The 24,009-nt window shown below is 57.9% G+C and overlaps 2 protein-coding genes across 3 annotated transcripts; both read left to right on the top strand.

Annotated features, from left to right (window-relative positions):
• The first annotated feature begins 777 nt into the window (after positions 1-777).
• Positions 778-3,447, top strand: LOC135975160 (uncharacterized). Its single transcript, XM_065565213.1, has 3 exons — positions 778-1,437; positions 1,745-2,879; positions 3,175-3,447. Exons 2-3 carry the CDS (start codon positions 1,848-1,850, stop codon positions 3,445-3,447), a joined length of 1,305 nt encoding a protein of 434 aa, XP_065421285.1. The 5' UTR covers positions 778-1,437; positions 1,745-1,847.
• Positions 2,966-11,433, top strand: LOC135975264 (uncharacterized). 2 transcript variants are annotated; one of them, XM_065565465.1, is made up of 9 exons: positions 2,966-3,405; positions 4,865-5,065; positions 5,280-5,307; positions 6,311-7,758; positions 8,282-8,336; positions 8,517-9,047; positions 9,315-9,451; positions 9,831-10,002; positions 10,445-11,433. In XM_065565465.1, the coding sequence occupies exons 2-9, from the start codon at positions 4,868-4,870 to the stop codon at positions 10,738-10,740; spliced, it is 2,865 nt and encodes a 954-aa protein (XP_065421537.1). In that variant the 5' UTR covers positions 2,966-3,405; positions 4,865-4,867; the 3' UTR covers positions 10,741-11,433. The 2 variants fall into 2 exon arrangements, with proteins under 2 accessions (XP_065421537.1, XP_065421539.1); XM_065565467.1 differs by lacking the exon at positions 9,831-10,002 and having other exon boundaries at positions 10,445-10,701.
• The last annotated feature ends 12,576 nt before the right edge of the window (positions 11,434-24,009 follow it).

Here is a 24,009-nt window from a genome sequence, read left to right as displayed (position 1 = left end):
CAGAGCTAGCTGCATTTCAGCATGGGGTGAACCACCCGCACGCAGGAAGCCCAGGTAAGGGGACAGCGCGGGGGACTCAGGGTGGGTTGGTGGGCTGTGATTCCTGCTCAGCGTAGCCCCTTTCCACACACGGTCTGCAGCCTGCCCCTCCACAGTCCCAGACACAAGAAACAGTGAGTTCCGCAGGTCACACGGACTGATTTCCCCCTAACACCTATGGGGTCTCCTCTCCTGCATTAGAGTAATACCACATGAATCTCTGGCGCTGGCTGATGGCCTCTAAGGTATTGGGGTCCAGCTGCTGTGGGTCCACACATGATACCCGGAGGGGGCAATGCTAGAGGGCTGCCCCAGATCCCAGTGACACCAATGGCCCCAAATTCTCCCTCTGAGCCTGGCTGATAGCCCCCTCCTTGGGTCCTGCCTGCTGGGTGTGGAGGGCGGTGGGTATGGCGAATGTAGCCCAGGAGAGAGGATGGGGCACCTGCCTCTGAGATGCAGCCAGCTCTGGGGTGGGGCACCTGGGGAACAGCCACATATAACACTGCACAGGGATAGCTTGTCCGGCGCTGGGATGCGGAACAGCCGCATACAACACTGCAAAGAGATAGGATGACCCCCACTTCACCCCCGCCCCCAGGTTGGGGGCAATAAATCCGGTCCAGCTCTGGCACATCCATCCACCTGCAACTGCCCAGCTGACTTCCCCCCATCTGGCTGCCCCAGCTTCCTTCTCTGTCCCCCACCCCCAGGGCAACCCCCCCCAAATGCCCCCAGTACACGCGGCTGGCCAGCTGCTGGTGCAAACCAGCATCACCCTGCTGGCTGCAATGCTGCACTGGCCACAGTCCACCACCTGGGCACCTGGCCCCATTGACTCCAATGGAGTGACCCCATTGCAGGTAGGCCGTGACACCGGATTGACCCCAGGGTTCTGGGAGCAGAATCCAGCCCTGTCCCCACTGCTATTGGGAGTGACTCCAGATTGATCCTGGGTTGGGGGGAAGAGGTGGCGGAGATCAGCGTTCAGTCCCGAGCACAAGGAGATCTGGCTGGCGTTTGTGAGTCGCTCTGCAGACAGATTTCAGCTACACCCTTGGGCCCATTGCCCAGGTTTGCTCTGGATGTGCCCAGCCCAGCGGGCAATCCCTCCAATTGGCTTCCCAGAGCCCCTGGCCTCTCCAGTTCCACCTCAGCTATGTGGCTTCTCCTGGGGCCAAAGCCTCTCTGCCCCACCCACGAGCATGAAACTCACCGGCACTGGGGAGGAATGGAAAGTGAAACCTGGGCAGGGGAACCTTCACTTCCCAGCCGGGCGCCCAGGGAGGTTTCAATCTGCCCTGGGAGCTCCTCTGCCCAGCTGGGCCTGGGCCAAGGAGGTGTCGGAGGAGTGTGAGCCCGCAGAGGGGGCTGTGAGGGCAGAGGCTGGTGCAGCAGGTAGGTGGGAGCGCCCAGGATGGAGGGGGATTGGTGACCATGGAGGAGTGGATCATCTGTCGGGGCTGCTGGCACAGCCAAGGGCAAGACACAGCACTGGGGTTGGCACCAGCCACCCATTTTGGGCCCAGGGCAGGGGCGGCACTGGCTGGCCAGCACCCTGTGGAGGGGACATCTCTCCTCGTGCGCCCAGCCCCCGCCCCCCACTCTAACCACTGGACCCCACTCTCCTCCCAGAGCCAGGGATAGAACCCAGGAGTGCAGTCTGCTGGTGCCCACTCTAACCACCACCCGGCGCTGTCTCTAGCAGAGCTCCAAGACCAGGCGTGGGCCGTGGGCCGTGAGCCATTCCTGGCCCCTCTGCGCTGTTGCGGGCTGCGCTGTCGACCTGCTGGGCACTCCAGGCCACGATGGGACCCGTCTTGGCCGTCTGGGGACGACTCTCAAGCAAGCTTGGTGCGCCGGTGACCCTCGGGGGCAGAGCTGGGCGGTGCCTCCAGCCCCCCACCAGCGATACCAAGGCAGGGGAGAGGGCCATGCTGTGCCCTGAGGGGCCTGTGGCAAGGACAGAGCTGAGACCCACCCACCGGGGCCCACAGGGAGCCCCCCCGGGAACCCAATGCACAGAGACCTTGTTCATTACACTGCCAGAGATGGACCTGTGGGAGCAGCTTTCGGAGGTCCTGGCACCCTCCCTCTGGCAGGTGATGGCCAGCGGGCACTGCCAGGGGGATGCTGGCACCCTGGCCCTCTCTGGCCCCCGGGAGGCAGCGCTGGCTGCCAAAGTGGCCATCAGTGAGCTGCTGATCCTGGTGGGCAGGGCAGTGCCCTCGGTGGGCTGGTTCTTCCGGCCGTGCCCAGGGATCAGCCTATGCCTCGGGGAGGGAGACGGCGCTGGGATCCGGGCGGGCGCCGTGGTGAGGCTGGGTGGTGAGTCCGGCCCGGACAGCGGGGCCAGCGTGGTGACCCGGAGGGCGTTGAGCCGGCGAGGGGCTCCTCACGCCTGCCTGGAAGTCTGCTCCCCGCCGGGGGCTGGGGGACTGGCAGCCGGGGCGGTGCTCCTGACCCTGGAGGCCGCGGCCCGGATGCAGGTCACCTCTGTGGCCGTCTGTGTGGACTCGGAAAGCATGTGGCTGGTGGAGGCCGTGGCTGAGGCCATCGACACCTTCGCCCGGGGCTGCCCTGCCGCCCCCCTGAGCAGCATCTCCGTGGTGGCCGCTGATGGGGCCCTGGTAGCCACCTTGCATAGGGCATGTGCCAAGCGGTGGCCGCTTGGCGAGAACCGGCAGGAGCTGCTGAGGAATGTCCTCCGGGCCCAGGAGAGAGTCCGCACCCAGGTGGTCAGTGGGTCCCTCGCCAGCCAGAAGGTCAGTGCCTTGGTTAGAGTGGGGGCTGGGAGCCAGGACTCCTGGGTTCTCTCCTGGCTGTGGGAGGGGAGCGGGGTTTAGTGGTTAGAGCAGGGAGGGGGCTGGGAGCCAGGACTCCTGGGTTCTATCCCTGGTACTGGGAGGGGAGTGGTGTCTAGTGGTTAGAGCAGGGAGGGGGCTGGGAGCCAGGACTCCTGGGTTCTATCCCTAGCACCTTCTCTCCCAGTCTGTAGGAAGACGGTCTCTCTAGGGCTCACCTTGTTTGGAGCCCCCGGGGCCTTTGTCCCCAGGCCCAGAGGGGGGAGCGGTGAGCCCCCAAGGAGCCGGTCCGAGCGTCTGTTCACGCTCCTTGGCTCTGTGTTGGGGACAGACGGATGTGCTGGTGCTGCCGGTGGTGCTGGAGACGGATGGGCTGCAGTGGTGCTCTCAGGAGGTCCAGGCCCTGGCCGAGAGGGCGCTGGCAGCTGCAGGCCACAGCGGGGAGCTCCAACCGGGGAAGGTGCTGACGGTGCCAGGCACGGCCCTACCGGATCTGCACTGCAAAGTGCTGTACCTTGTGCAGCTGGATGGCGAGGCACTGCAGCAGCAGGGGGCGCCAGAGGTAAAGGGGGGCCACCCCATACGCCACCTATCTCTGCTGTAGCCCCTGGATCCCCCCCTCCCTCTGCTACCCAGCTCTACTAGATGCCTGGGACAGGACGTAGCAAGGGGTTTAGGTGCCTAGACAGGCCTTAGCAAGTCTAAGGGCCAATGAGGCGCCACTCTGTCTTTAGGCTCCTAAACCACTTGGTACAGCAATATCACTCTCTAGAGCGGGTCGGCAGTTCTCCACCCAGCGTTGTTCCAAACCAAACAGCATCCTGGAGAAATTGATGTATTTCAGTTTTTCATAGAAAAGCCCATAAACCGTAAAGTTGTGGCAAACATTTTCCCTCCACCATATCTGGTTTGTTAGGGAAATTCAGAATCTTTTCATAGAATCATAGAATATCAGGGTTGGAAGGGACCTCAGGAGGTCATCTAGTCCAGCCCCCTGCTCAAAGCAGGAACAACCCCAACTAAATCATCCCAGCCAGGGCTTTGTAAAGCCGGGCCTTAAAAACCTCTAAGGATGGAGATTCCACCACTTCCCTAGGTAACCCATTCCAGTGCTTCACCACCCTCCTTTTCTCTAAGTCCTAGGAAAATCGGAAAGTCTTTCTTTCCCCAAAACGGATCCCCCCCCCCCCCCCCCAAACTGAAAATTTTGACGAAAACCTGAATGTAAGAACACAAGAACGGCCATACTGGGTCAGACCAAAGATCCATCTAGCCCAGTAGCTTGTCTTCCGACAGTGGCCAATGCCAGGTGCCCCAGAGGGAATGAACAGAACAGGAAATCATCAAGTGATCCATCCCCTGTCGCCCATTCCCAGCCCCTGACAAACAGAGGCTAGGGACACCATCCCTGAACATCCTGGTTAATAGCCATTGTTTTACCATTTTGTTTTAACATCAGCAGGTTTTGTAAACTGAACATTTGTGCTGAGCCCCCAGAGGTGTCACTGAAAAGCAGCCGGTTTGCTGGAAGCAGTTTCTGAAAACTAATTTTTCCCCGCCAAAAATGAAACTTTTTACTGAAGCCGTTGCTATGGGCAGTTTCTGAAAAGCAAAAATATGTCTTGAAAACCAAAAGAACTTGCCTGTGGGCTCCCTGTTTCCCTGGCATCCATAGAGACTTCCAGGAGAGAAAAGCCTGGGAGTTCTCACGGGTTAATGAAGCCGAGGGAAAAAAGGTGTTAGGTCATCCTTGAAGCTAAGATAGCAGCGAATCCTAAATACCTTGTGTTTCGTAGCCTCTGTCGCCAGCTAGGTGCCGCGTAACGGACAGACATCACCCGTCTGTCTCTTCTCTCCTCGAGTTCCCACTTCCAGAACTGGAGGCCTCGCTGAAGGAATATCGGCTTACTTCTCTGATAGATAGATAGATAGATAGATAGATAGATAGATAGATAGATAGATAGGAGAATCTTCCTACATATTTCCATAATCTATTCCCCCGTTGTTCTCGGTCCCTGCAGGTCATGCGCCAGATGGTGCGAAGCTGCCTATGTTCTGTGTACGGCGCGTTCCTGGAGTCCGTGTCCTTCCCGCTGCTGGGGGCCGGTCAGACCCTGCTGGCCATGCTGGAGGAAATCAGCTGCTTCCTGGAGCACCAGCCCAACACCTGGATGAAACTGGTGGAAATCGTCTGCCCGCTGGGGCTGCCGGCTCCTTGCCCGGTAAATGGGGCAGGTCACCTGGGGGAGGGGTGGGAGGCTGCAGGGCAGGACTCCTGGGTTCCATCCCTGGCCTTGGAGGGGGGGAATTGGGGTCTAATGGTTAGAGCTCGGGGGTGGGGGCAGGCTGGGAGTCAGGACTCCTGGGTTCTATCCCCGGCTCTGGGAGGGGCGTGTCTCATAAATAAACTGACTCCTTTCTTGCCCTCCCTGGCAGGTGGCTGAAGATCCTAGCACTCCGGCTGGTAAGAGCCCGTGACTCTCCCGGGTGCGCTGAGTGTCATACCGGTGACCCCTTGCCGTTACTTGCGTTCCACGGCCTCTGGCGCCCTCTGCTGGACCCACCATAGTGGCTAGGTTTGGGGCCTCTGTGCTCAGCGGGTTGCAGCAGCGTCTCTCCCCTTGTCCTCTCCGGCACAGGCCCCGCTCCCCAGTGCTTCTCAGAAATGGGACCACCAGGAGCAGTGCCGACCCCCCTGAGTCTCTCCAGCCATGGGGCACTGGGGGTTACGGTCAGGGGTCTGTGACAGTTGATAGGCCCCCAGCTCCAGTGCTCTTGACTTACAGCCAGACTCACAGTAATATGCATGGCCCTGCCTCAGTTTCCCCACCGCCCGGGAGCATTCTCTGGGCCGGAGGTCAGAGCCTGCCCTCCTGGGCTGGTCCTGGAGCGCCAATCCGATGGTTCCTTGTGCCTCGCCCCTGTCAGGCCCAGTAGCGACGCCTCCTGCTGGGGACCCCCCGCCACTCGCAGCCCGCCTGGCCTCCCACCACCCGAGGCAGAAGGCAGCTGGGTGGGTGCCGTGCCCCAGCACCAGCTGTGTGACTCAGGCTGGGAGCCGTCAAAGGCAGCAGCTGCCAACCTCTTGCTTGGGTTCCCGGAGGATGGGCGTGTCCCCAGTTCCCCAAATCACCAGGGCCAGCCATATTGAAATGCTGCATCGCCACCAGAGCCCTGACTGCTAGGGGGAGAGCGCCCCCTGCTGAAGTCCTGCTCCCTGTCGCACAGCGCCCCCTAGTGTTGCAATGGGGCCAGCACTGACTGTTGGGGGAGAACGCCATCTGCTGAGCCCCCCAGCGCCATTTGAGGTATCTCAGAAGGACTCAAAGGTATCTAACCCCTCCATGTAGCTTGGCCCCCCCCATTGTACAATCCACGGCAGTCGGGTGCCCGAACCCCCAGGGCCAGGCCCCTCCCGGCTCTCCGACTCACCGGCAGGTCCCAGCCGTTTTCCTGTCTCCCCACAGAGGCCGTGGGGTTCTGCTGGCCAGAACACCCCCTTTTCCTTCGCTATGTGGACGAGAGCCCGGTCGTGCGGCGAGAGTTCAAGGGACGCCTGGAGGAGGCCGGCTACGGGTTCCAGGCCTGTCCCCACTGGGGAATCCTGACCTTCCTGACAGTGGCCAGCTCTGAGGAGCCGCGCGGCTGGGAAGCGGCATTTCGCTCAGTGCGCCAGCGTTACGTGGTGCATCACGAGGTCCGAGAGGACCTGCTGGAGGCCCTGGCTGCCGAGCCATCCCTGGTGGAGGAGTTCGGGTCCATCCGGGTCTATGACGGGGAGGGCTTTGTCGGCTTGGCAGGGGAGATGGCACCATTCCTCCAGCACCTGGCTGTGAGGGCCTTCCAGAGGCAGCTGGTGAGCCGGGAGTACTCGGCCGAGCCTCTGCCCAGGTGGGTCATCGTCAAGGACGTGGTGGAGAAGGAGCTCCTTGACCCCCACGTCAGCATAGAGCTTCGACAGGGCGCCCCAGCTATCATCATCTTCCGGGGACCCCGCCGGCAGGTGGCCGAGGTGGAGAGCCGGTGCCAGCAGCTGCTCAGGGCATTCCGGGTCCTGTCGGTGCCCGTCTCGCCTCTCCAGGTTCGCTTCATCCAGGAGCACCGAGAGGATGTCTTCACCCCCAGCTTCTTCCTGGACCGGGGCATCGCCGCTATCCTAGAGCTCCCCACTGCTGTCTCGGGAACCGAGCTAGCCTGGGATCTTCTTGCCAAGCCGGAGCTCCCCGCCGATGACTCAGGGACTGAGCTGGCCTGGGACCTCCATGCTGGGCTGGCGCCCTCTGAGGGCGTCACGGTGGCTGGGCTGGAGCAGGAGAAGCTGCAGCATGCGGCGGAGCTGCTGGGCGGCCTGGTGGGCTGCCAGACGGTGCCAATCGAGGAGGGGTTGCACTGGGCCACACAGGGTCAGGAATGGGGCGAGCTGCTGGCTGGGCTGGGCGCCCAGTGGGACGTGGCCCTGCATTGTGCCGCGAGCCGGGAGCAGCTGGTGGTGGTGGGCTTCCAGCCCTACGTGGCCCAGGCGGAGGCGGCCATCCGGGAGTATCTGCAGAATAACTCACCAGCCGAGGAGCGGCTGGACGTCCCCCGGCCAGAGCTGGCAGAAGCTGGGGCAAAGCTGCTGTGCTTGATGAACTGGGAGCACCTCCGGGTCACCGTTCAGCTGCACCCCAACACTCGGGTGCTGTCCCTGGGGCTGCGGGGCCTCCTGCGTCACCTGCGGCTGGCCAGAAGGGCCATCAAGGCTGACCTGGACTCCCTGGTGTTGGGCACGGTGCCCATCAGGGGCCGAGCCTTGGGCGAGTACCTCTGTGGGGAGGGGGCGACCCTCCTGCAGGACCTGGCTCAGCAGCTCTGCTGCGTGGTGAGCCTGCGAGGAGACCCCCCTACAAATGGCCCCTCCAGCACCTGTGGGCAGGTGAGAGCTGTGGGTGGCAGCCTGAGGGCGGGCAGGTCGCCCAGGGTCGCCGGGTTTGTCAGAGTCAGAGACATGGGAGCTGGCACTACGAGAACTGGGGAGGGGCGGTCTGGGCTGAGAGGACAGGACTCCTGGGGTCCGTCTCAGGTCTGAGAGGGCAGTGGGATCCAGTGGGTGGAGCAGGGGGGCTGGGAGCTAGGACTCCTGGGTTTTCTGCTGGCTCTGGGAGGGGAGTGGGGTATAGTGGTTAGAGCGGGAGTTGGGGCGGTGTGTGGGGGTTCCTGGGTTCTATTCTCTTCTTTGCCCCTGACTTCCTGCCTCCCTCCCCCTCTTTGTGCCTCAGTTTCTGGGTCTGCGAACCTGGTGAGTGGCCCATCCCCCCGGCCAGGTGTCTGTGTCCCCTGGGCAGGACAGGGCACCTGAGGCCGGGCACGGGGGTTCGGGGGAGCAGCACGGCCATGGGCTGCATGGAGTTGGTAGTGCCCCCTGTGCCCTCTTCACCCAGCCCTGTCCTCCTCTGCAGGGTGCAGCTCTGCAGGCTCCCAATGCCCCAAGGAAGCCCCCGAAGGTGCATGCAGGTAAGAGCAATGCAAGGATCTGGAGGGCTGGTCCGCACTCCCAGTCCATAGCCCCCTGCTACCCTAGCCCTGGGCCCCCTCCAGCTCTGCCAGTACCCCTCGCTTCTGACCCACTGCCCCTGCTAACCGAGCCCCACTGGTGCTGACCCACCTATTCAGGACCCCTCTCTGCATTCCCAGGGGCCCCCAAGGGGCTGGAGCTCCGCGTGGTGGGCCGAGAGCCTGACGTGGGCCGGGTGAAGGCAGCCATGGCCGGCTTCGTGGCCCAGTTCCACGACGAAAGCGTCTGCAATGCGGAGCTGGTGGCCGTTGGCGCCCAGGCCCTGCGGGAGCTCGGCCAGGCCTCGCTGTACCACTTCCCTGTCAGCCTCCGGCGCCTACCGGGCAATGTGCTGCGTGTGCGGGGCGCCTGGGAGGATGTGGCCAAGGCCGTGGCTGCTGTCCACACCAGGATCCAGGCTGCCCAGCGCCAGCGGGTGGAGGCCGAGGTGCTGTATGGGCTGGTCAAGTGGCAGCACCTGGCCCCGGCCGGCTGGCATCCCTTCAATGTGGCCACCAACCAGCGGCTGGAGACGGCGTACGCCAGCGGGGAGCGCCGGGTGGAGATCGAGTGGGACGGGCAGCGGGCGGAGATCGACCTTCTCAAGGCAGTGGGCATTGCGCCGGGCACTGGGGCCCTCATCCGCCTCCGCCGGGAGATCTGCCTGTGGGGTGAGAGGAACCAACCCCCTTCCAAACCCCCCCCCCACCGCTGCCCCACTGCTGGACAGGAGGGCACCAGTGTGGGACTGGCTGCCTTGGGGGCCGGGAATGGGCAATGGCACCTTTCCTCTCCAGGGGGTGCCAGCTCCCATCTGACCTCGGGGGACTGGGACTGGGGCAGGGAATGGAGCATGGGGCCTTTCCTCTCACGGGGGCACCAGCTCCCATCCGGCCCTAGGGCAGGGACCGGCTGACTGACCCCATCTCTCGTTGCAGACAGGTGCCTTGCTCCACACTGGGAGCCCATGGGTGAGAGCCTGGTGAGGCTGGTGGAGCTGGCGGAGGGCTCAGAGGAGTACCAGGAGGTGGCTAAGGGGTTCAAGCAGACGGCCCCGGGCTACCACATCCTCCACGTGAGTGTGAGGGGCTGGGGGGCTCTGGGGCTGGGGCTGAGAGACACCCCCTGTGGGTCCCAAAGCCCAGTCAGGGGGAGGGGGGATCTCTCCTAGCCCCAGCTGGGGGTGGGGCTCAGTGACAGGGAGCTTCCCTGGCCCTGCCTGCAGGGAGGAAGGAGGTCCTTGGAGGGCACTCCATGGGGGCAGGAAGGCCAGATGTCCGTGGCCATTGAGGGGTGTCCCCTGACAGAGCTGCAGGGGATTGGGGACCTGGGACTGAAGCTCTGGCCAAGGTGGGATGGGAAGAACCTGAAAGGCTGGGTGCCCCCCCACCCCACATGGGGGTGCCCTTGGCAGCTCCTGGCCATGCCCACGGTTCCTGCCCTGCCCCCTGCAGATCCAGAGGGTGCAGAACCGGGTCCTGTGGGTCTCCTACTGCTGGCAGCGCTGCTGGATGGAGGAGAAGAACCCGCCGGGCGAGCTCAACGAGCGTCTCCTCTACCACGGCACGCGGCCCGAGAACCGGCGCTCCATCCAGGAGATCGGCCTCAGGAACACCTGCCGCAAGGGTGGGGCTGGGCCCCCGGGGGCCCCTGGGGCTGGGGGCACCAGGACTGTATGCCATTCCCGCCCCCTGGGCCACCCAGACCTGCCCTGGGCCCGGATGGGAACCAGGGCCCCCTAGACGGGACAGGCCCCATGTCCCATTCCCCACCCCTCTGAGCCAGGCAGTCCCTGCCCTGGGGCCAGATGGGACCCAGCGCCCCCTAGAGGGGAAAGACCCCTTTTCCCACTCTTCACCCCCCAGCGCCAGCCAGTCCCCTGCCCTGGGGCCGGATCGGGGCCAGTGCCTCCTCTAGGGGAACGGCCCTATGTCCCATTCCCTGCCCCCTTAAATCGGTCAGTTTCAGCCTGGGATGGTTCAGGGCTGGCACTCCCACAAAGGACATGGCCCTGTGTCCCGTCTCTCAGTGTCTGGGGGTGACTGTTCTGTTCTCTCCTTTCTCACAGTGGGAATCTACGGCCAGGGCCTGTACTTCGCGGTGGAGGCTGCGCGGTCAGCGGACTACGCTAAGCCCGATGCCCACGGGCACCGCTTTATGTTCCAGGTACGGGTGCTGACGGGGCAGTTCACCCAGGGCAAGGAGGACATGGTGCTACCCCCGGAGAAGCCAGATGGGGGTGGCCGTTACGACAGCGTGGTCAACGTGGTCTCTCGCCCCAGCATCTTCGTCACCTTCTTCGACGACCTCACCTACCCCGAGTATCTCATTACCTTCCGGGGCACCAGGCCGCACCTGAACTGAGAACCGTGCTGCCCTGGGACAGGCCACGGAACCTGGGCACTGCTTGCCTGGCAGCTGAAGAACGGCTGTGGGGCCGGGCAGCATCAGGCGTGGAACGTGTGCACATGTGTACTCATGCACTGGTTGGATTTGGAACTGCTCAGCTGCATGTCCTCGGCCCTATACTGCTGACAGCTAGTGGAGATTCTCCAGAGCATTCCCAGCATTCACAGCTCCAGCAGAGAGGACTGACTGGGCCATGGGATGGGGGAGAAAGATGAGCTGATACACATCCCACTGCCCCCTCCTAGAAGGCGTGCTCGCCACTCAGCTGTGTGCCATCAGCACAGTACAGCTGCCCACAAGTGGGGATTCTCCATTTGTCAACAGCTGAGGGAACGTCCGGCTTGTTTCTGGGAGGCTGTATAATTTCCTGTTCAATCTCCTGTCGGTTTCAGACCTGTGGGCCTAGCTCAAGGAAGGGCATGGCATTTTGTCGATCCAGCTGCACCCACGAGGAGGAGAATGCCGGCAGGAGAAGAGGGTTATAATTTCGTATAAATCAAACTATTTCAGAAAAGCAGGGGGCTCTCAAGAAGTTTTCTGGATAGGAAAAAGCTCATTGCAATGAACATTTTCATTGTTTTCCAATTTCAATTTGTGTCTTGATTCTGTTGTCAAATATCTAAAAAACAAACAAACATTTTTGGATTATTTTGGTCCCCTCCCTTTGTTTTCTTCTTTTTAAACATTTTCCCCACTGGACATGCAGGTGAGGGGACTTACATTGTCCCTATAGTCCAGTGGTCTCCAAACTGTGGGGCGTGCCCCTCTAGGGGGTGGGAGGAACATTTCAGGGGGGGCGCGGCACGCCTGGGGCAGCCCGCTGGGGGCGGGGAGCGAGCACCACAGAGCCCCGCTCTGCGCCCAGCTCTACTCCATCCCCATCCCCAGCTCCAGCTGCTGCTCCCGTCCGAGCCCCTGGCCCCGGCTTAGGGTTGCCAGGTGTCCGGTTTTCGACTGGAAAGTCCAGTCATAAAGGGGACCTGGCAGTGTCCGATCAGCATTGCTGTATTGCAGCATACAGCACTGCAGTAACCAGCCTCAGCCACTGGGGGACAGGAAGCCTGGAGGAGCATTCAGGGACAGCTCCGGCAAAAGAGGTACTGTCAGCTCCCCTGTCCTGCCTCGAGCACGACTCTCCTTCCCCAGCCCTGCCCCAGCCACCCCCTGCCCTCCCACCCTGGCTCTTGGGGGATTGAGGACTAGATAAGGGGGGCAACACTGAAAAAGTTTGGGGACCACTGCTCTAGCCCCAGATCCTTTCTACATATGACACCAAATCAGTGATCCACCCAGCCCGGCGACTCTTCTACGTGCCTGCCCTGATGCATGGGTCCCTTCAGTCTCTTCTGTCCAAGTTGCTCCACTGTGGATAAATAATGAAAGGGTCTTGGGCCTGGAGTGAGTGTGACTCTGTAGCCTGGTAGACCGGGCCCTCACATGGGCTGGGGGAGACCCCAGGTCCGATCCTACCATTGAGTTAAATGACACCACCCGCTCCTCCAGCCAGAGTTTGGAGGGGACCCACTCCTGTAGCCCATCTGGGGTTCAGGAACCTAAGCACAGGTGCAGATCGGGGCCTACAAGGGCTGCCAGGTTGTGTGGGACAGATTCTGGGAGGTTTCAACGCATGACATGAATGTTCATTAAATATGAATCTTTCATTCCTGGTGTCTCCTGGGCGAACCTGGAGGGCTGGTGACCCTGGGGCCTACGTGCTGTGCCTGTGATGAAGGGTCAGCACAGAGGGCAGCCTATTCCAGACTGCGCCGGCTTTTGTGCTACTTTCCAGCCAGCTGCCCTGCCAGGACACCTCGCTGACTGACTGTCACTGCAAGCCATCCAGACTCCAGCCTGGAGCAATCAGCATTCAGTGTCTCTTCCTGCAGCCCTCCCCCCAGATAACCACGGACCGGGGCCAGTAAAGGGAGGGGAAGACCAGCATGACCAGTTGGGATGAACTTCACCCTTTGGACTGGGCGTCATATGAATGGCCATACTTGGTCAGATCAATGGTCCATCTAGCCCAGGGTCTCTTCTTTGCCAGAAGCTGGGAATGGGTGACAGGGGATGGATCACTTGATGATCCAGGTTCATTCCCTCTGGGGTACCTGACATTGGCTACTGTTGGAAGATGGGATACTGGGCTAGATGGACCTTTGGTCTGATCCAGTATGGCTGTGCCTATGTTCTTATGTTCTTCTAGACCAGGTGCTGTAGTGGGAATGAATAGAACTGGGCAATTCATCTAGTGATTCTGACTGGCAGAAGCAGTCCCAGCTTCTGCCAGTCAGAGGCTTAGGTTCACCCTGAGGGTGAGCCCTTTGCACTGAGATATACGCATTCCCGGCCAAAGGGAGCTGCTGGGGGCGGTGCCTGAAGCTAGGGTTACCATATTTCAGCAAGCAAAAAAGAGGACGGGAGGAGCCCCGCCCTAGCCCCGCCCCTGCCCCTCCCACTTCCCGCCCCCCCAGAACCCCCAACCCTCCCCCCGTTCCTTGTCCCCTGACTGCCCCCTCCTGGGACCCCTGCCCCTAACTGCCCCCCAGGACTCCACTCCCTATCTAAGCCTCCCTGCCTCTTGTCCCCTGACTGCCCCAACCCTTATCCACCCCCCCACCCCCAGACAGACCCCTGGGACTCCCACGCCCCATCCAACCACTCCCCACCCCCTGACAGCCCCCCCAGAACTCCCAACCCATCTAAACCCCTCTGCTCCCTGTCCCCTGACTGCTCCGATCCCTCTCCGCACTCCTGCCCCCTGACAGCCCCCCCCAGAACTCCCAACCCATCTAAACCCCTCTGCTCCCTGTCCCCTGACTGCTCCGATCCCTCTCCGCACTCCTGCCCCCTGACAGCCCCCCCCAGAACTCCCAACCCATCTAAACCCCTCTGCTCCCTGTCCCCTGACTGCTCCGATCCCTCTCCCCACTCCTGCCCCCTGACAGCTCCCCCCCAGAACTCTCAGCCCCCCACCCCGCTCCTTGTCCCCTGACTGCCCCCTCCTGGGACCCCTGCTCCTAACTGCCCTCCAGAACCCCACCCCCTACCTGTACCCTGACTGCCCAAAACTTTCTCCACTCCCCCCCAAAAGCCCCCCCCGTTTCTTGACTGCCCCCTCCAGAACCTCCCTGCCCCTTCTCCTGCCCCCTGGCCCCCTTACCCTGCTGCTCAGAACAGGGTGTTGGGCTCTGTGTGAGCCGGACACGTGGCTGAGCTCCCCAGCACAACAAAACCCGGTCCCTGGCCCTGCACAACAAAACCCGGTCCCTGGCCCGGACCGGGCTGCAGGGGAGAGCTGCCCTTGTATCAGCACAAAGTGCTCTCGCTCCCGTTTTGCTACGCTGCATGGCAGAAACCGCTCCCAGTTGCAAAAGGGGAGGGCTGCACTTTGTGCTGAGACACTTGCTCAGAATGCAGGGCGGATCCGGCTCCTCTACAGCTGCTCCGGAGTCCAGCCCGGGACTTTCCTGCAGCCCTCCCAGCCGCTCGCTCTGCTCTGCCGGGGGAGGGGGGAAATCCCGGACATTTTGAGTGCTTTACAAATTCCCCCCGGACGCTATTTTTAGTACAAAAAGGAGGACATGTCCGGGTAAATCCGGACGAATGGTAACCCTACTGAAAGCCCTTCTGCTCCCCCTTCCCCACGTTCCAGCCTCTTCCCGGAGCGGCGCGGAGGCAGGGCAGGCAGGCAGGCAGGCAGGGAGAGAGCCTGCCCTGCCCCCGGTATGCCCCGGGCCAGGTCCTGCCCCCCGAACCTCTCCTGCAGCCAAACTCCTTGCCCTGAGCCCCATGCCGCACCCCGCACCCCTCCTGCACCTCGACCCCCTGCCTCACCCCGCACCCCTCCTGCATCCCAACCCAGTGCCCGGAGCCCCATGCCGCACCCCTCCTGCACCCCGACCCCCTGCCGTACCCTGCACCCCTCCTGCATCCTGACCCCCTGCCCTGAACCCCCTACCTCACCCTGCACCCCTCCTGCACCCCAACCCACTGCCCTGAGCCCCATGCCGCACCCCTCCTGCACCCCGACCCCCTGCCGTACCCTGCACCCCTCCTGCACCCTGACCCCCTGCCCTGAGCCCCCTGCCGCACACTGCACCCCAACCCACTGTCCTGAGCCCCATGCCGCACCCCTCCTGCACCCCGACCCCCTGCCGTACCCTGCACCCCTCCTGCACCCTGAGCCCCCTGCCGCACCTTGCACCCAACCCCTTGCCCTGAACCCCCTGCCTCACCCTGCACCCCTCCTGCACCCCAACCCACTGCCCTGAGCCCCATGCCACACCCCTCCTGCACCCCAATCCCCTTCCGTACCCTGCACCCCTCCTGCACCCTGACCCCCTGCTGTACCCCTCACTCCTCCTGCACCCCACACCCCAAGTTTCTGCCCTGAGCCCCCGCCACACCCCACACCCTCCTGCACCCCCTGGGGGCAGGGAGGGGCCAGAGTTGGAGTGGGGATTTCGGGGAAGGGGTTGGAATGGGGGCAGGGAAGGGGTGGGAAGAGGCGGGGCACGGGCGGGGCCTCATGGAAGGGATGGAGTGGGGGCGGGGCCGAGGGCGGCGGGGGGGAGGTGTCAGTAATGCGGCCCTCGGGCCGCCTACTAGTCCTCATGTGGCCCTTGTGGTCATTTGAGTTTGAGACCCCTGCTCTATTATCTGGCTCTCTGCATTAACCGAACAACCAGGACTCCAGGGCCAGAAGTGGGCAATATCTCCTGTGGCCGCTAGATGGCAGAATCACACATCTAGCTGCAGCCACTAGAAGGCACTGCAGCCTCGCACCCCTCCTAATTTTGCTGTAGGGACATCACATTTCTTTCTGAAAGCAGTTCTTCTTCTTACAAACCTTCCCATGGCATCTCTGACCTCCTCCAAACTGAACCCCCAGAACATCTGAGATGTAGTGTAGACCAGGATAGACATTTCTCAAGATGTGAAACAGATTGTGGTGATGAATTGCAGATTGCCCAAGACTCAGTCTAGAGGACATTAGACACTGTAAAAATTAATGAAGATGGTTCCCTGATCTTTGAGCTCCAGTCAATAGTCTTCTACACAGCTGGAGTTTTCAGAGGGGCTTAAGGAAGTTAAGCATACAATATTCAGAGTTGGGTGACTAACTCCCTTAGGGATGTTTGAAAATCTTAGGCCTGGTCTACACTACGGGTTTAGGTCGACTTTAGCAGCGTTAAATCGAATTAAGCCTGGACACGTCCACACGACGAAGCCCTTTCTTTCGACTTAAAGGGTCCTTTAAACCGGTTTCTTTACACCACCTCCGACGAGGGGATTAGCGATAAAACCGGCCTTTGCGGGTCGGAATTGGGGTAGTGTGGACGGAATTCGACGTTATTGGCCTCCGGGAGATATCCCACAGTGCTTCATTGTGACCGCTCTGGACAGCACTCTCAACTCAGATGCACTGACCAGGTAGACAGGAAAAGACCCGCGAACGTTTGAATTTCATTTCCTGTTTGCTCAGCGTGGAGAGCACAGGTGACCACGCAGAGCTCATCAGCACAGGTAACCGTGATGGAGTCCCAGGATCGCAAAAGAGCTCCAGCATGGACCGAACGGGAGGTACGGGATCTGCTCGCCATATGGGGAGATGAATCAGTGCTAGCTGAACTCCGTAGCAGTAAAAGAAATGGCAAAGTATTAGAAAAGGTCTCCAAGGCCATGAAGGACCGAGGCCATAACAGGGACACACAGCAGTGCCGCATGAAAATTAAGGAACTACGGCAAGCTTACCACAAAGCCAGAGAAGCAAACGGAAGGTCCGGGGCAGAGCCGCAAACTTGCCGCTTCTACGCGGAGCTGCATGCCATTCTAGGGGGTGCAGCCACCACTACCCCAACCGTGTGCTATGACTCCGTCAATGGAGAAACACACAGGGATGACGGTTCGGGGAACGAGGAAGATGAGGATGGAGGTACTGTAGGTAGCTCACAGCAGCAAGAAAGCGGAGAAACCGGTTTCCCCAACAGCCAGGATATGTTTGTGACCCTGAACCTGGAACCAGTAACCCCCGAACTCACCCAAGACCCTCAGGGCACACAGGAGACCTCTGGTGAGTGTACCTTTGTAAATATTTGTAAACATTACACATGGTTTAAAAGCAAGCGTGTATAATGATTAATTTTCCCTGGCAATCGTGGCCAGTACATCTACTGGAAAAGTCTGTTAACGTGTATGGGGATGGAGCGGAAATCCTCCAGGGACATCTCCAGAAAGCTCTCCTTCATGTACTCCAGGCCAGTAGCACGTAGTCTGGAATCATTGCATAACAAATCATGGCAGCGTATGGTCCTGGTGTTTGCTGGCATGCAGACAATATCCATTCCTTATCTCTCTTTGTTATCCTCAGGAGAGTGATATCATTCACGGTCACCTGGTTGAAATGGGGTGATTTTATTAAGGGGACATTCAGAGGCGCCCGTTCCTGCTCTTCTGAACAGAAATGTTCCCCGCTGTTAACCACGCGGTGGAGGGGAGGGGTGAAGTGATCATCCCAGAGAATCGTGTGTGTGTGTGTGTGGGGGTGCTTTACTTGTTTGTGCCGCATGTTAACCGGGAAACCGCAGCCCCTCCTTTTACATTGAAAACCCATTTTAAATGGACAACCCAATTCATCCTTGATATGGGAAATGCGCTGCTGTTTTCAACCTTTCCCGCGTGTTAAGAAGGTTAAAAAAGCCAAAACACTGTGGCCTACCATGGCTGCCTGCAAGCCGAAATATGCGACCTTGTAATGAAAGAGTGTACCCATTGTTCTCTAAAATGTGTCTTTTTTAACCACCTCTCCCTTCTCCTCTACCAGCTTCAAATGTTTCTCCTTCGCAGAGGCTAGTGAACATTAGAAAGAGAAAACGTAGGATGCGGGACGATATGTTCACGGAGCTGCAGATGTCCTCCCACGCTGATAGAGCACAGCAGAATGCGTGGAGGCAGTCAATGTCGGACATGAGAAAAGCACAATATGAACGAGAGGAGAGGTGGCGGGCTGAATGGCGGGATGAAAAGAGCAAGTGGCAGGCTGAAGACGATAGGTGGCGTCAGCTTGCAGACAGACGGCAAGAGTCAATGCTCCGTCTGCTGGAGCATCAAACTGATATGCTCGAGCGTATAGTGGAGCTGCAGGAAAGGCAGCAGGAGCAGAGACCACCGCTACAGCCCCTGTTTAACCAACAGCCCTCCTCCCCAAGTTCCATAGCCTCCTCACCCAGACGCCCAAGAACACGGTGGGGGGGCCTCCGTCCACCCAGTCACTCCACTCCAGATGATCGCCCAAGCATCAGAAGGCTGGCCTTCAATAAGAGTTAAAGTTTTAAAATGCAGTGTGTCCTTTTCCATCCCTCCTCCCCCACCCATCCCAGGCTACCTTGGCAATTATCCCCCTACTTCTGTGAGGAACTAATAAAGAATGCATGAATGTGAAAAAACAATGACTTTATTGCCTCTGCAAGCGGTGCTCGAATTGGGGAGGGGAGGGTGGGGTGGGGTGGTTGGTTGGTTTACAGGAAAGTAGAGTGAACCGGGTCGGGGGGGGTGTGGTTTGGAGGGTTCATCAAGGAGAAACAAACAGAAGTTTCACACAGTAGCCTGGCCAGTCACAAAACTCGTTTTCAAAGCTTCTCTGATGCGCACCGCGCCCTGCTGTGCTCCTCTAACCGCCCTGGTGTCTGGCTGCGCGTAATCAGCGGCCAGGCGAGTTGCCTCAACCTCCCACCCCGCCATAAAGGTCTCCCCCTTACTCTCACAGATATTGTGGAGCGCACAGCAAGCAGCAATAACAATGGGGATATTCTTTTCGCTGAGGTCTGAGCGAGTCAGTAAACGTCCAAATGCACATTCCACCACCATTCGGCACTTGCTCAGCCTGTAGTTGAACAGGTCCTGACTCCTGTCCAGGCTGCCTGTGTACGGCTTCATGAGCCATGGCATTAAGGGGTAGGCTGGGTCCCCAAGGATCACGATAGGCATTTCAACATCCCCAACGGTTACTTTCTGGTCCGGGAAGAAAGTCCCTTCCTCCAGCTTTCGAAACAGAGCAGAGTTCCTGAAGACGCGAGCATCATGTACCTTTCCCGGCCATCCCACGTTGATGTTGGTGAAACGTCCCTTGTGATCCACCAGGGCTTGCAGCAGCATTGAAAAGTACCCCTTGCGGTTTACGTAGTCGGTGGCTTGGTGCTCGGGTAACAAGATAGGGATATGGGTTGCGTCTATGGCCCCGCACAGTTTGGGAATCCCATTTCAGCAAAACCATCCACTATTGACTGCACGTTGCCCAGAGTCACTACCCTTGATATCACCAGGTCAATTTGCCCTGGATCACAGCAGCCCCCACCGTAGATTTGCCCACTCCAAATTGATTCCCGACTGACCGGTAGCTGTCTGGCGTTGCAAGCTTCCACAGGGCTATCGCCACTCGCTTCTCAACTGTGAGGGCTGCTCTCATCTTGGTATCCTGGCGTTTCAGGGCAGGGGAAAGCAAGTCACAAAGTTCCATGAAAGTGCCCTTACGCATGCGAAAGTTTCGCAGCCACTGGGAATCGTCCCATACCTGCAGCACGATGCGGTCCCACCAGTCTGTGCTTGTTTCCCGGGCCCAGAATCGGCGTTCCACGGCATGAACCTGCCCCAGTGACACCATGATTTTCACATTGCTGGGGCCTGTGCCTTGTGAGAGGTCTATGTCCATGTCAATTTCCTCATCATTCTCTTCGCCGCGCTGCAATCGCCTCCTCGGGTGATCCGGGTTTCGCCTTGGCATGTCCTGGCTCTGCATATACTCCAGGACAATGCGTGTGGTGTTCATAGTGCTCATAATTGCCGCGGTGATCTGAGCGGGCTCCATGATCCCAGTGCTAGCTATGGCGCCTGGTCAGAAAAAAGGCGCGAAAGTAGTATCTGATGGACCAGGAGAAGGAGGGAGGGTGGGAGGGAGGGAGGGCCGAGTGACGACATGGCGTACAGGTACAGGAACAGGGAATTAAAATCAAGAAAGGTGGCTTTGCATCTGGGAGAAACACAAACAACTGTCACACAGAATGGTCCCCCCAAAGATTAAATTGAAAACCCTGGGCTTAGCAGGCCGTTGATTTCACGGAGGAAGGGGAAGCAAATGAATACAGAACAAATCTATTTTTTACATCTTAAGCTGGCAGCCGACGGTGCAGCATGAGTGATAGCCTTTGCAGTACGATGACGACGGATACCAGTCGTAATATACCATCGTCTACCAAAAGGCAAGGGGCTGCTGCTGTGTAGCAATGCAGCCCCACGTCTGCCAGCCCCACGTCCGCCAGCACCCAGATCGCCCTCGGCCTCTTCTGGGTGCTTAGCAGACAATACTGGGCAATTGGCAGAAAATAGTATACTACGACTGATAGCCATCATCATCGAGACAGTAGCATGTCTGCCCAGGTGGCCATGATTGACAGCCACTGCAGTATGACGACGACGGATACCAGTCATAATATACCATCTCCTACCAAAGGGCAAGGGGCTGGTGCAATGGAGCCCTACGGCTGCCAGCCCCACGGCTATTACTCATGCTACACCGTCTACCGCCAAAAGGCAGTTAGCAGCTGCTGCTGTGTAGCAATGCAGTCCCACGTCTGCCAGCACCCAGAGGACATATGGTGACGGTGAGCTCAGCTGAGCTGAGCGGGCTCCATGCTTGCCGTGGTATGTTGTCTGCACAGGTAACCCAGGTAAAAAGGCGCGAATCTATTGTCTGCCGTTGCTGTGACGAGGGGGGAGGGGCCTGATGACATGTACCCAGAACCTCCCGCGACACTGTTTTGCATCATCCGGGCATTGGGATCTCAACCCAGAATTCCAAGGGGCAGTGGAGACTGCGGGAACTGTGGGATAGCTGTGGGATAGCTACCCATAGTGCAATGCTCCGGAAGTCGACGCTAGCCTCGTATTGTGGACGCGGTCCGCCGACTAGAGCACTTAGAGCATTTTATGTGGGGACACACACAATCGGCTGTATACAACCGATTTCTATAAAACCGGCTTCTATAAATTCGAACTAATTTCGTAGTGTAGACATACCCTTAGACACAGTCTGAGTCTTGTATTGATCACACTGAATTACATTTTAAAGAACAGAGAAATGTTAATTGTGCTGTAGAAAAAATCATGGGAAAATGGTTTCTCACTATATAGTTCTTTTTCACATTTTGTTTTCCAAGTAATAAAATGAGACAGTTGCATCTGGTGCAGACGGAAAATTGATTCTCTTTATGTGTATGATGGGCTGCAGAGGGACGTGGCGGCTATATTATATGATTGGCAGTAGGGGTAGCAGAGGGTGGGGGTGGGGAAGGGGCAACTATACTGTATAATAGGCATAGGGGAAGCAGAGGGTGAGGGGTGGGGAAGGGGCAACTATACTGTATAATAGGCATAGGGGAAGCAGAGGGTGAGGGGTGGGAAGGGGCAGCTATACTGTATAATGGGCACTAGGGACAGCAGAAGGTGGGGGCGGGGAAGGGGCAGCTATATCTAATAGGCACTAGATGTTACTGGAGATTTCTCTTTTCACGCTCTCTGGAATGGCTCACAGCTGTGAGGGCTGACCTCAGGGCTGACTGTCAGAAAACAGGGCAGACACCCCAAACAGGTGGTATGTTCTATAATTTGATTTCACCAAACCAGTGACAAATGTGAATTCCTGGATCACTATACCAGTCCCCTGTGTCTCCAGTCTGTCTTGCCACCCAGACAAATTGGACTTTGTGATAACAGGTTACTTATGACACCACTTCAGGTTGATTCCAGATAAGTGAAAACAATGCAAGTAACGTCCCATCAGTTTTCATGAAGTTTAAAGTCCAAATACATACTTATACATTTAAGAATCCCTATGATCTACACTAATAGACAGGTGACTTGGCCTGGGGCTCTGGCATGAGCTGGCATCTTGTCTGCCAGCGTCACTGTTACTAATGTCAGATATGTATACTGTATCATGTCCAGTAGATGGCCACACAGTGTAATAGCTGAGAAAGGTGAAGTAGGTGAGGTCATATCTTTTATTGAACCAACTTCTGTTGGTGCACATGACAAGCTTTCACCTACACACAGTGCTTCTCAGCAATGTACTTAGAGTATCACAGCTAAATAGAACGTGGAACAGGTTTTTTAGCATAAGGAGTTAACACATATTGTAAGAGAACACTCGAGGAGAAGTGGCCTCTTAACACCATTCAACCATAGGACAAAAAAAAGGAGTTAATTGGTTACAGGTTGTTGTAATTAGCCATAAATCCAGTGTCTTTCTTAACTCCATGATATTTTGTGTCTAGCAAAGTATGAATTAAAGTTCCCAGGCTCATCTTTGAAGGCATTGTGCAGGTTTCCATTGAGGACGAGGACTGAGGGGTCAGACATGGAATGAGCACTTTGTGAAAAATGTTCGCCCATGGGTGATATTGTAAGGGACTAGGGTGGAGGCAGTCTGGCCTACCAATCACAGGTCAAGGATGGCCACGTGGCAGTGGTCAGCGAGCAGGGATTGGAGAAGTCACTAGAGTCGGTACTGATAGGCAAGAGTGAGGGTCAGAGCCAGGCCAGGGTTGGAGACCAGAGATCAGAAAGCCAGGTGAGGTCTGGAGTCACAGCAGCCCAGTAGTTGGCCACACAGTGTAATAGCTGAGAAAGGTGAAGTAGGTGAGGTCATATCTTCCTGGGTGGGCCACTCTCCAGGGTGAAATAGCATGGGCCAATTAGAGGGCCTCAGAGTGCTGTCACTCTGGACACTTTGGGTGGTACTTCCTTCAGTGCCCGATTTCTGCATTGCTCCTTGGCTACACACCTCTACAATGTCCTGGTGTTGATGTGAAACCATCAGCTGTCCCCGGCTGTACAAACCCAAGTTCTAGTCCCACAGCTCTTTACAGGAGGTGGTGGTCTTGTCTTTTATCAGTTTTGTGTGAGTTCATTCGAGAAAGGGGCAGAGAAATGGCAGCAAATCCTGATTTCCCACTAGGCCTTGGGTGGGGCTGTTTTAGGGTATGTCTACAATATAAACGTTACAGTTGCGCAGCTGTGGCTCTGAGGCAGCGTCGCGTAGACACTTACTACAGCGATGGAGGGAGTTCTTCTATTAACATAGCTGTGTCTACAGCAGGAATTACGTTGGCTTGTTTACAGAGAAGGCCCCCATGGGTCATGCTAAGATGAGCCAGATTTTACTTGCATCACACAGAGCAATTTCCCAGTCGATCAGGTATCAGAGGAGAGACGTCCTTGAAGAGGGGAAGGCTGATTGCTTCAGGATCATTATTTGTGCCTTCTGCACAGAAACCCCAGGAATTCCCCCAGCGCAGTCATTCCAAAGGCCCTTGAGCAGTGTCAGGGGAGACCCTGTCTTCTCTGGTGAATGATATACGCATAAGGAGGCATCTGCATTTCAGACTAGCAGGGTAGAAACCTGTTCCAGGAAAGATTATGGCTCCAGCACCTGCATTTCTCTTTAGTGAGTCATTAAATTTTAGATGCAACTGAGAGAATGGAACCTGAATCCCAGAGAAATCAGAGACCATCATTCCAAGCTTGAAATATCCCAGAGTTTTGAGTAAGCCGCATCGTCCATGCTTCCTGGAGTTTTAGGGCAGACGTCAATAATGTATAGGCCATTAATCGTGGAAATAAGGAAGAATCACTTTCCAAATATTGTGTGAAATCCCGGCCCTTTTGAAGTCCATGGGAGAACTCCATTCGCTTCAACAGGGCCAGGATTTCACCCATCACGGACCCCGGAAATGAGACACTCAGGTATCACCCGTCTGTCTCACATGCTAGCTAAAAAGATGGGCATATCTAAGGAGCATAAAAAAGACTTGTGTGAAACTGGTCAGTGTAACTAAGGGCTTGATTAGCCTGGAAATATGAAGATGTCATTTGATAACTCCCTGGATTAGCAAGCACAAGGTCATTAATGCCCTCTTTTCACAATCCAGAATGCTAGAAGGGCATTAGAGAAGTTGAGCTTGGTGAAGCTTTCAAATGTTGCCATTTGCCTGTTCAACCCTTTACAGCCTCAGTGCATGAAGTTTGCTATCCTGGCTCCTGTGATGAGCAGAAGAAAATATAAAATTCCTGTACTGGACAACTAGGGATTAATAAACTGATAAGGGAAGTGTCATCATAACTCCTGGTTGCCAATGTCTGGTTATGAGCTGAAATATCAGGATTTATTCC

The sequence above is a fragment of the Chrysemys picta genome, chromosome 13 (assembly GCF_011386835.1).
Source record: "Chrysemys picta bellii isolate R12L10 chromosome 13, ASM1138683v2, whole genome shotgun sequence".
Classification (NCBI taxonomy): domain Eukaryota; kingdom Metazoa; phylum Chordata; order Testudines; family Emydidae; genus Chrysemys; species Chrysemys picta.
Note: the sequence above shows the minus strand (reverse complement) of the source record. Positions and strands in the feature narration are given on the sequence as shown.